The 12,577-nt window shown below is 40.9% G+C and overlaps 2 protein-coding genes across 2 annotated transcripts; both read right to left on the bottom strand.

Annotated features, from left to right (window-relative positions):
* Positions 710-1,408, bottom strand: LOC109834178 (peamaclein-like). Its single transcript, XM_020402117.1, has 2 exons — positions 1,292-1,408; positions 710-1,096 (listed from the first exon to the last, which is right to left on the bottom strand). Exons 1-2 carry the CDS (start codon positions 1,371-1,373, stop codon positions 903-905), a joined length of 276 nt encoding a protein of 91 aa, XP_020257706.1. The 5' UTR covers positions 1,374-1,408; the 3' UTR covers positions 710-902.
* On the bottom strand, positions 4,426-5,394 carry LOC109835154. The gene has a single exon (XM_020403142.1). The coding sequence runs from the start codon at positions 5,392-5,394 to the stop codon at positions 4,426-4,428; it is 969 nt and encodes a 322-aa protein (XP_020258731.1).

Raw genomic sequence — 12,577 nt, 5'->3', positions numbered from 1 at the left:
ATCTAGATACCAAAGAGCAATATAATGTTTAATATTTGCCTATGTGCTGACCCTGAGAGATCTTCTTTCTTTTTCTTTTTTTTTTCTTTTTTTTTTTGAAGGTAAAAAATTGAGTTGGAGATGTTCCGTTAGACCTTTATGCGTTTATACCTACAATTGTTCTAAACAAACGGCAACAGGGTGAATTCAGCTTCTGATTTAGGGTGTTCAGATGTATATTTAGCTCAGAGTAGTGGCTCTGTAAATTTTGTTGCTTGAGATTTTTCTTCTCAATACTTCAGCTACCTACTTCCAGGCTTCAAGCCATGAATAAGAGAAACACAAACAATGTATTTAGCTATGAAACGCTTTAATGAGGATTCAGTCATGAATAAACTGTAAGATTCCAATTTATCGCTTGTTATGGTAATAAACGCTCGGAACTGGGCAAGCTTTGGCGTTAAACTTTTATCAAACTCAGATATTTGCATCGATTTCAGGCTTCATGTAAGGTTATCAGTAATCTGCATCCAACTGCAACACTAATCAGGTTGCCCTCCAATATTTTTAGGGGTCTTTTTGTCCGTACTTTCTCTTATTCCAGTTGAAGCAACAAATTGGAGAGTATCCATGTTTTCCTGATTTTTTTTTCTTTTCTTCATCTGTAACTGTATTTCTTTGTCCTGATTTGATGAATCCATACCTGAAAAATTTCAAGACACTCACTAGATTTTATGAATGATACTTTTATTTAGTGTTCTCAATAGCATACCATCTTCTCATAAACAATACAGTTACACAAACAAAATAGCATACCAAACATTCTTCATAATTCACTGCACACACTGGCAGATTATGGCTCATACATACTCATAGAAGCATCAAAACCTCAGATAACCGATAACCTCTCTCTCAACATTGAACTATGGACATTTGGACCTCTTTCTCTTGCCAGTACCGGTAGTCTTATCCCTGTAGCATGGGCATTTGTCCTTGTTTCCATATGTTCCGGGGGGGACACAGTGGCATTCCTCGCAACAAAGCCCGCAGTACTGGAGGCACTTGTCTTGAACGCTCGCCTTTGAGCACCTCACCTTGCATTTGCCATCACAGAAAGCTGTACGCATGACAACATAATTGTTAGGAGCGTATTTGATCTATTCAGTTGATGTGTGGGTTATGAGATAGATATGTGATCAAATATGCTTGAGCTCATGACTCAAGTATGTTTGAGTCAATCTGGATTCAAGTAGATTAGCCATGGGCACTAAACACGGAAAACGTAAGGGAGTAGCTGTTTTAGTTTAGTTACCTGAGCCAGCCATGGCAGCTCGGAGGCAGGAGCATGTCAGGAGGAGGAAGAGAAGTGGCAGCGCAGGGGAGAGCTTCTTCATCTTTGATCAGCTGTTGAATAATGAAGATCTGGTTTGTTGTCGCCCTTTTTATAGGAGGTTTGAGTGTGTGTAGTTGGGGGTGAGTTATGAGGTAGCTGTGTGTTGGCACAGAGTGGAAACGGTAGGGAGAGCGGTGATGCTGGGCCGTGATCTGCTCACTGACATGTGTCGAGGATTTGAGCTCTAGTGCATCTTCCCTTATTAATTTTGCATTTATTTTTGCTATTGGGTGTAGGTGTGATAGTACGGAAGTGTTTGAATTTCACATGATCATGTTTCACTCGGGAAGGATGGCGGATTTAAACGAAAAGTTAGGTTCAAAGGATAATTTGAAACTCCCAGGTTTTGTTCAAGGATTAATGTGCGCTAGAAGAGTGACTACAGTCTGGTTAAAATTAGATTGGTTTGCCCTGTATTATTTTGCCTCTAAAAGCTTTACAGCTGGCATCTTTTCGACCTGAGGCCGCATAGTTGTATTAGTACATAAAAACCCAATATGTTATTCTTCAGTTAGTTATCTCGGTAAATTATGTGAAAAGCTGATCATCTATACAATAGAGTTTTCTTTTGTAATGCGTAAGAGATACAACTGTCAGGCTTTGGGTTATAGATTTATGTCCCACTATGTAAGGTGTGTGCTCTGTAAAGATAACACCGATAGTGCTTAGCACTAGCCCAAGACCGTAATACCCGAGAAACTCGAAAGAAACCAAGAGAATAAACCTCTAAGTATGAAGAAGAATATGAAAGACTTTTAGAGAAATGTAGAGGACTTATGAAGAGGAAGACTCTTTATTTGAACTTGCTTTATTCACTTGTTCAACTTTTTCTTCTTATTTACAAATGAGATGGGTGAGGAGGTATTTATAGCCTCCCAAAGATATGTTACAAAGGATCTAGATTCTTCTAATATCACCTCCATAGTTCCTAGATATTTTTCTAATCTCTAGAAATTTCTACATAATATCTAAATATTTTTATCACAAATTATCTAGATGTTTCTATACTATTATCTAGATATTTAGCTTAAAGATTTCTCTAGAATACTTTAAGGAGGTGATCAAGCTTCTAGAGTGTTTCTAGAAAACCTCTAAAATTTGGACCTAATTTTGGATTTGGTCAAACTTAGAATAATTCCATCATAAACCCAAAATTAAGCTTGATCCAAAATCAAGTTTAATTTCAATACTCCCCCTTAAACTTGATTTTGTCAACCATCCCGAGTTTCGAGCGAAGTAGCTCAAATTGGCCCTTTGGTAGTGACTTGGTGAAGATATCTGCAACGTTGTCTTCGCTTCGAACCTCCAAAGCTTCAATTGTTCCATCAAGCAACTTCTCCCGTATGAAATGATGTTCTAACTCGATATGCTTCGTCCTTGCCTTAAATTTGCCAATGCTCCCATCCGTTTTTCACTTAATTTGGTACACCCATTTACAAGAAACGGGTTGGACATCCTTGGGTTTTGGAACCAAATCCCAAGTTTCGTTCTTCATGAGAACATTCATCTCCTCCTTTATTGCGCCCTCCCACTCTTGAACTCCTTTTGCTTCATCATACGATGATGGATCCTCTTCATCTAATGGAGCTACAAAGTAGCATGAGTAAGTAATGACAAACCTTTCATCTCTGAACCGAGCAGGCTTAACAATGTTCCTTTTTGGCCGTTGATTAGCCATGGAACTACGATCTTCTTCCTCATCTTCCTCTTGATCAGTGCTCCCCCTTTCACCTTGCGTCTCTTCTTCAAGACTTCCGCTTTCACTTGGCATTTGAATAACTGGTTCATCGATCTTGGAGGAACCCCTACCTTCTTGTTCGACCAAGACTTGAGGTGGCCCATAAAATGAGGAAACTTCATCAAAGACAACATCACGAGGCACGGTGTACCTGTGTGTCTCTGGATCCATACACCTCTAGCCCTTCCTTTGTTCATCATAGCCGACAAAGATGCATTTCTTCACCTTTACCTCCAACTTGGTTCTTTGAGAGTCAAACACGTGGACGTAGCAGATTGATCCAAATATCCTGAGATGTTTCACCGTTGGCTTCTTCCCATGAACCATCTCATAAGGAGACTTCATATTGTTCGGACTAAGTGGCATCCGGTTGATGACATACGCTGCACATCTCATGCCTTCCGCCCATAAGGCCTTAGGCAAATTTTTGTCATGTAACCAGCTTCTACATGTCTTGCTTAGATGTCTTATCTTCCTTTCTGCTACTCCATTTTGCTGAGGTGTATACGGACATGTAAATTCTCTCTTGATACCATGTTTTTGGCAAAAAGAGAGAAACTCCTTTGACATGAACTCCCCTCCATTATCCGTCCTTAAAGTCTTGATCTTCTGACCTAATTCTCCCTCCACGGTAACCTTGAATTCTTGAAACTTGGAGAATACTTCTGATTTTTCCTTCACAAAGTATACCCAAGTGTACCGTGAGAAGTCATCAACAAACAGTAACATGTATCGAAACCCAGAATAGGAGGATGTTCTCGTCGGACCCATTAAATCACTATGGACCCTCTCCAATGGAGCGCTGCATCGTGAAGTGGAGTTGTCAAATGGAAGCCTATGTGACTTTCCATATTGACAGCCTTCACAAAGCTTTCCTTCATCATGAATCTTTAACTTTGGGAGCCCGTTAACCAAATCCTTATTCACCATAACCTTTAGCTTAGTCATATTTATATGACCAAGCCTAGCATGCCATATAAAAGCATTATCATTTGTACTCATCTTCTCAACATAAGAATTTGAGGCCGATAAAACATATAAATCCTTAACCCGTGCTCCGGTGTGAACCACGTCCGCTTTTAATTCTTTAATATTCTTTAAGAATTTAACGTCTCTTGGGCCAAATAAAACGTAGTTACCTGAGTCAACCGCATTCACCACAGAGAGAAGATTCTTCCTTACTCCAGGAACATGATATACGTTCTTGAGAGTGATTGGGCTTCCATCATCTCCTTCAATAATGAATGTCCCTTCCTTCTCAACGCGGTGGATTGAATTATCCGCAGTAATGATGGCTTCTTTCCCTGTCATGACGCTAAAGACTAGAAAATAACTTCTCGTCTCCGGTAATATGATGGCTACAACCAGAATTCACAATCCAATCATTTCCAAGATTTTTAGCTATGGATGTACCTGAAGATGTAGCCTCCACCGTGAAACATTTTCCCCATTCTTTGTCTTCAGTATGACCCTTTGATTCCATCATATTTGTTTCCTTCAGCTTGACTCGACAATCCTTTTTGAAATGCACAAGTTTTCCGTACCGATAACACTTGAATCGCTTCTTGTCTCCCGTAGAAGATCCTTCTCGTCCATCATTATTCTTCACATTACCATATTTGGGTTTGGCTCTGAAGCTTTGTTGTCTCCCCACTACAAAAACGCTCCCAGAGTCATCATGGACTTTAACTCCTGCCATTTGCATGGTTAGTGATTCTTGCGAAGCTAGTAGATTTTCAAACTCCTCCAAAGAAGGTTGTGTAGCCCATCCTTGAACTGAAGTAACAAACGGTGTATATTCGGGTCGTAGACCACGAATAATAGACCGCTTCAACCGTGCTTCCGAAATCGACTCCTCCGGATTGAGAGTATTAATCTCAGAGCAAAGATTTTTTACCTTGATGAAAAATTCTGAGATTGAAGACTCCCCCTGCTTCGCATTCGCCAACTCGTTCTCTAACAGTTGTAGACGAGCCTCGTTCTTCTTGTTCAACAATTGATCTAGTGCCTGCCAAATAGCACTTGCGGATGTACATCTTGAGACATGCTCAAATAGTCCTGAAGATATTGACCTCTTCAAAGCAAACTCCGCCTTAGCATTCTTCCGTGTCCACTCCTTTGTCGCTTCCGCTGTTGCAGCATCTCCCCTTGGTGGTGGTGTGCTGCTACCGCCGACGACATCCCATAAGTCCTCACTAACCAAGTATAACTCCATACATGACTTCCATAATCGGTAGTTAGATTGGTTTAAGATCTTCATTCCCAAGCCAACGACACGACCCATTGATTCCATACTTAGAGTAAACCCGAGCTCTCTTTAAACCCCGATCTTGAAGAGCACAAGATTAGAATGGCTCTGATACCATGTAAAGATAACACCGATAGTGCTTAGCACTAGCCCAAGACCGTAATACCCGAGAAACTCGAAAGAAACCAAGAGAATAAACCACTAAGTATGAAGAAGAATATGAAAGACTTTTAGAGAAATGTAGAGGACTTATGAAGAGGAAGACTCTTTATTTGAACTTGCTTTATTCATTTGTTCAACTTTTTCTTCTTACTTACAAATGAGAGGGGTGAGGAGGTATTTATAGCCTCCCAAAGATATGTTACAAAGGATCTAGATTCTTCTAATATCACCTCCATAGTTTCTAGTTATTTTTCTAATCTCTAGAAATCACAAATTATCTAGATGTTTCTATACTATTATCTAGATATTTAACTTAAAGATTTATCTAGAACACTTTAAGGAGGTGATCAACCTTCTAGAGTGTTTCTAGAAAACCTCTAGAATTTGGACCTAATTTTGGGTTTGGTCAAACTTAGAATAATTCCATTATAAACCCAAAATTAAGCTTGATCCAAAATCAAGTTTAATTTCAATATGCTCTTGAATCTTCTGCAATGATTTCATGTGGGTTGAAACACGAGATGGTGGTGTTTACTGCAGTGCTTTTACTAGCTTCACTTCTACTTTATCTGAAAATACTGTTGAAGTAGACTTAAAATACTTCCAGTGACCGCACTTGCATGCAACTAAAATATTTTAAACCAGTTGCAAATATTTGTCTTATCGCGGCTAATAAACACACTGTAATTACGAAAAAAACTCATGTTGCAGGCGACGCGTAAGTTGTAATTGCAATCAAAAGAAGTCTAAAATGTATATTCAATTATAACAGCAAAATAAGTCTATAAGAATCTTGGCAACCGAAAACAAGCATGTGAACCGAAAACAAACATATAAAACTACAACTACTGTTGAAGCTACAGACACTTGAATTTCGATTATAGTTACTACGTACTAAACATCACTATTGTCTCGATCTCTATTTTCCATCCTGGTAAGCTTGTATACAGTTCTAGCTCAATGATACGAAATCTCAGTTACCCAGAGACTTGAAAGTAGAAGAAACTAAATTTGGACAATATAATTGCGAGCTTTTCTTTTCTTTTCTTCTTCTTTTTTTTCCCCCTTTTCGCTGAGAATAAAGTTTTGGTTTTGGGTTGTTTTTATGGTTAAGTAATGAGCGTTATCCAGAACATAAGAACATTGAGTCATGTGAGATGATGAGGGGATCTCTCCAATCAAGTTTCAACAAGGGGAAGGGCCCAAGCAATTGGAGGACACAATGAAAAATTTGACAGTTCGTTTCTCTCGATGAATTATTTGCATTTATTCAAAGCCTGCAGTATAAATGTGTGTAGTTCAGTCAGTGCCGAAGAGCACGGTAATGTTACCCCTCATTTTTGTTTTCCTGGTTAATTATGTAAGAGACGTCACGTAGCGTTTGAACCCGATAACATCTGGTTCTTTTCCACAGGCATCGGCGCCTCTCGATAGTGCGTGGGCAGTAGTAGGGTTTCAAGTATGTGGACGCGCATCATCGGTCCAGATTCGTAAAGTGTCGATAAATCTACTGCAGGAGATGCTAATGTCGTGCGTTGGGTGACAGATTCATGCCTCTCCATGTGGAAGCTAAGAAGGTATTTGGCCATGGGGTCCTCTTGTAATTATTTCTTGTGGTGTTGTCCTGAAGTTCTTTGTAACGTTGTAAAGTTTGCTTAACCGAGGTTGTAACATCGTTAACGCTGAATCTAAATGATCTACTGCTGGATAAATACCTTTAGCAGCTAATCCCCTTGATAGTACGATAGTTGCATCTAAATGTGCAAATGTAGTGGCAGGAGCGGAGTCGGTCAAATCATATGCAGGTACATAGACTGCTTGGATCAAAGTTATAGACCTTCATTGGTGGAAGTAATTCTTTCTTGCAAAGAACCCAATTCTGTACTAAGGGTAGGTTGATAACCCACCGTGGAAGGCATTCTCCCTAATAAGGCGGATACTTCTTACTCGGCTTGGATGAAACAAAAGATATTGTCGATGAATAGAAGCATGTCTTGTTCATCAACATCCCGGAAATATTCCGCCATGGTTAGTGCAGTCAAACCAACTCTCATTCGAGCTCCCGGGGGTTCATTCGTTTGACCATAGACTAGAGCAACTTGTTTACCGTAGTGCTTTTCCTGGCGTCATTTCTACTCTGTTCTGAGATAACCTGAAGGAGACCGGAAAAGACCATGTTTTTTGGTTAGTTGCCTTTTGGTTAGTTACAAATGGAAGCAACAATTACCTTCTTAACTGTAGTTGGAACAAGGCTTCTTCTTGCCGATAATGACTTCGCTGCAAATTTGCGATAGCCACTTTTTGAGCAGCAAAAGGAGGTTTAATAGCAACTCCAATTGTAACCAAGCCGCAACACCAAATATTGCAATTAACTCCCAGCAAAAAGGACTCCAAGATTTTCGATATCCAGAACAAGCACCAAAGTTAACATTTGCAGCTGTAAATTGTTAAGTTTTAGAATTAAATCAAACTAGCAATTATTATTCTAATGAACCAAACAATCCCAATGACTTGTTATCCATTTTTTTCTCATTCTGGTAAGTTTGTACATACCTACAGGCTACAGCTCAGCAAGAGATTCAGCTCTCCCAGTTATCACATAGACTTGGTAAATAAAAGGAAATGAGTTTGGACAATATAAGTGCTAGCTATCTTTTTTTTCTTTTTTGTTCTAGGTGTAGAAATGACGAACAAAGCGACGAAGACCGCAGGAAAAGTCGAAGATTGGCATTTGGGCATCTGGCGGTCGACCGCGAGTGGAGCAACGGTCGACCGCGAGTGGAGCAACGGTCGACCGCAATGTGAACGCAACAGTGGAATGGCTCTGAATTTTTGACGGTCGACCGCAATGGATTCTGCGGTCGATCGCACCTGGACCCCGGAGTTTGGGTTGACCTCTGGACTTTTTGCGGTCGACCGCGACATGGGCTCGGCGGTCGACCGCGTAGCGGGTATTGGCCTAGGTTCCTTCTTAACTGTAGTTGGAACAAGGCTTCTTCTTGCCGATAATGACTTCGCTGCAAATTTGCGATAGCCACTTTTTGAGCAGCAAAAGGAGGTTTAATAGCAACTCCAATTGTAACCAAGCCGCAACACCAAATATTGCAATTAACTCCCAGCAAAAAGGACTCCAAGATTTTCGATATCCAGAACAAGCACCAAAGTTAACATTTGCAGCTGTAAATTGTTAAGTTTTAGAATTAAATCAAACTAGCAATTATTATTCTAATGAACCAAACAATCCCAATGACTTGTTATCCATTTTTTTCTCATTCTGGTAAGTTTGTACATACCTACAGGCTACAGCTCAGCAAGAGATTCAGCTCTCCCAGTTATCACATAGACTTGGTAAATAAAAGGAAATGAGTTTGGACAATATAAGTGCTAGCTATCTTTTTTTTCTTTTTTGTTCTAGGTGTAGAAATGACGAACAAAGCGACGAAGACCGCAGGAAAAGTCGAAGATTGGCATTTGGGCATCTGGCGGTCGACCGCGAGTGGAGCAACGGTCGACCGCGAGTGGAGCAACGGTCGACCGCAATGTGAACGCAACAGTGGAATGGCTCTGAATTTTTGACGGTCGACCGCAATGGATTCTGCGGTCGATCGCACCTGGACCCCGGAGTTTGGGTTGACCTCTGGACTTTTTGCGGTCGACCGCGACATGGGCTCGGCGGTTGACCGCGTAGCGGGTATTGGCCTAGGTTGTTTTCCAGACCCGTTTCGTTGTGAGTTGCTATATAACCCTAAACCATGTTTTTAGGGTGTGTGCAAGGTAGAATTTGAGCAGCCATTGAGAGGGTTTATTGTCTTCTTTGAGAGAGGATTTTGGAGAGATCTAGAGAGCTTGTTTTGAGGGTTTTTGGTAAGATTTGTAACCATATTTGTATTCTCTTAATTTCTAATAGTATAAACTCTCCCCTCCTTGCCCCGTGGACGTAGGCAACTTGCCGAACCACGTTAAAATAGTTTGTTTGTGTTGGTCCTATAGTTTTGGATAGTTTGGCCTTCTTGATCGGCGTTTGTGTTTGCTCTCAGCAAATTCCCAACAAGTGGTATCAGAGCTCCGGGCTACGCTTAAGGTATTTGGAGGAGTTTTGTCTTGGAAGTTCATCTAGGGTTTCGTTTGGTGATAAATGTGGGATCTTTTGGTAAAGACTCTATCTTTTTTAATTTTAGATCTATTCTTCTTTTGTTCCGCATTAGTTTGTTGGTGCCTTGAGATTATGATCGAGAAAGAAGGAGTTGTGGAGGGTACTTCCGGCGTGAAGATCGTCCAAAGTTTGAATATCCACTCTATGAAGATAGACGTGGAGAAGTTTAATGGCACTAATAATTTTGGACTTTGGAGAGTCTTAGATGCGCTCAACGCGCAAAATTTGAAAGATACTTTGGAGTTGGACGGAAAACCGGACGACATTTAAGAGAAGGTTTGGAAGAAGATGAATAGAATGGCGTGTGGTGTGATTAGATCTTGTTTGACTCAAGATTTAAAATATGATGTGATAAATAAGACTTCGGCTAAGAAGATTTGGGAGATCCTAGAGGGCAAATATTTGATAAAGAGTGTTAAAAATCGCTTGCATTTGAAGAGGAGGCTTTATTGCTTCCAATTGAAGAAGGGGACCTCTATTGGTGATCACATGAACCACTAGACAAAGCTTCTTATGAATTTGGCAAATGTAGATGAGATAATTGAAGATGAGGATAATGCGTTGTTATTGTTGAGTTCCTTGCCCGACAAGGAATAAGAGACATTCGTTATTACTCTTATTAATGGGAAGACATCCCTTTCATATAGTGAGGTCACCGCTGCACTTGTGAATTATCAGCTTCAAAAGAAAGATAATGAGACTTCGGTTGAGCCGATAGTGGGGGCATTGGTCGTAAGAGAAAAAAGTCCAAACCATGGTAGGAGGTCGCAGTCTAGAGGGGCACACGTTAGAGTTCGTAGGAATTAGTATGCCTTTTGTAAATATGGATATTAGAAAGTCAAATGTCCAAAGTTGACAGATCGAGCCGGGAAGAATAGGAGGAAAGCTATTCAAGCTTCAGAGTGAATGTTGCCAAGGCTAGTGGTAACAATTCAGATTCGGATTTCAGGCTATTCGTGTTCAGCACTCCCGTCAGTTTGTGTTGCCGACTCCACTGAGTGGATATTGGATTCGGGTACTACTTAATATATTTGACCTAGGAGGGAGTGATTCTCCAGCTTTCAGGAGTTGGAAAGAGAAGATGTCGTACTTATGAGTAATGATCACAAATGCTCTATTGGTGGTATCAGTACCATTCGTATTCGGATGAGAGACGGGGTGATTCGGGAGTTGGTTGAAATGATGTTTGTTCCTCAGTTAAAGAAGAACATCATTTCACTTGGAGTTTTGGAGGCAGCAGGCTATAGGATGACCTTGGTAGATGCACGTTTGAAGGTCACATTAGGGTTCATGATTGTGATAAAGGGCGTCAGGAAGAAGAATTTGTACTATTTGTTTAGAAGCACAGTGATTGATAGAGAGCTGACGACTTCTTTGGACTTGACTAGATTGTGACATTTGTTGAGGCTGGGGTATTTGATTGGTTATATCGTGCATAGTTTGTTGAGGAGTGCTATGACCTGCAGTTTGAAGACCTTTGAGCATATTGGGATGAGCAAGAAGACTGAGGTGGAGTTTGGCACTTCTATCCATCGATTGAGGGGGTTTTTAGGTGGTGTTCATTCAGGAATTTGGAAGCTTTCCAAGGAGGCATCATTGGGAGGTAGTCGATATTTGGTTTCCGTAGTTGGTGATTGTACTAGGTATTTATGGGTTGCAACCAAGTCCCGTTGGTTTGAAATACTAGTAGTCAACAACAATTAGAGGAAGTGTATTGACAGAAAGTTAACCCGTCGCTCTAGTTTTGGTTGGGGTTCTTTCTTGCATTTGTGCCGAGCTCAAGGCAGTTTGAGACACTTCATTAGAGGGGAAACATTGGTGCGACGAAATAAGAAGGCAGATTTGATGAGTTGTTCTTTACTGGAGGAGAATCAGTATTTGATGTAGAGCATTAATTCTGGTGTTGAGGCTTCAATATGTTTGGGTCATTTTAGTCATATGTTGCCGACTGTTACATTTGGAGATTTAGGATCTGGTGGAACTGCTTTAGATTTTGGGTTACGTCGGATGTTTGGTTGCTCAGTATTTGGTCACATCGATGATGTGAGATTTGATCCGATGACACATTTAGGATTCAAATGCTCGTTTGGTTATCAGTTTGGAGCTTCTGATTTTGTTCTTCAGCAGGTGGAGAGTGTTGATCAGATCGTTGGGATGCCGCAGCGGGTGAAGAGTTATGCTATTCCACGTTGGGTGGAGATTACTCCACATACTCTAGGTCATTTTGTATCGTTTGGGATTCCAGCTGGGGTGACACAGTTTGGGGATTATTTGATTTTGGATGCAGGTGATGAGTTGGTTGATTTGAGTGCAGCTAGTGGATGTAGTTTAGATATGGCCGTTGGTTCACCTCAGTTAGAGGTATTTGGATTGTTTTAGTTTGAGGCCATTGAAGAAGCTATCAACCGCAGATTTGGTGATGATGTTGGAGAAGAGTTGCGAACTCTTCTAGTTGATTGAGGGCCTTTGGAGGTCATTTGGGTGAACTACGTGAATGCTTGATTTTTTGGGCAAGAGGATACGTAGGCAGTATTTATGATGCAGCCGATTTGGTGAGTAGATACTGACGTTTGGAGAATGATCACATTCTCATTTGGGTCTCGACTTGTTGTGGATTGACTCCGTTGTCGTGAATTGTTTCACTTCGTACTGGACACAACAAGCGAGACATTTGTTTTGGTTGGTGTCGGCTCAGTTTTGAAAAAAAACGTTCGTCGAGGTGGAGAATTGTAGAAATGACGAACATAGCGACGAAGACCGCAGGAAAAGTCGAAGACTGACATTTGGGCGTCTGATGGTCGACCACGAGTGGAGCGGTGGTCGACTGCAATATGCACGCAACATTGGAATGACTCTGGATTTTTGGCGGTCGACCGCAATTGGCTCTGCGGTCGACCGCGCCTG

This window comes from Asparagus officinalis, chromosome 3 (genome assembly GCF_001876935.1).
Source record: "Asparagus officinalis chromosome 3, Aspof.V1, whole genome shotgun sequence".
NCBI classification, from domain to species: Eukaryota; Viridiplantae; Streptophyta; class Magnoliopsida; order Asparagales; family Asparagaceae; genus Asparagus; species Asparagus officinalis.
The sequence above is the reverse complement of the archived record's forward strand: the minus strand, read 5'-3'. Positions and strand labels throughout refer to the sequence as shown.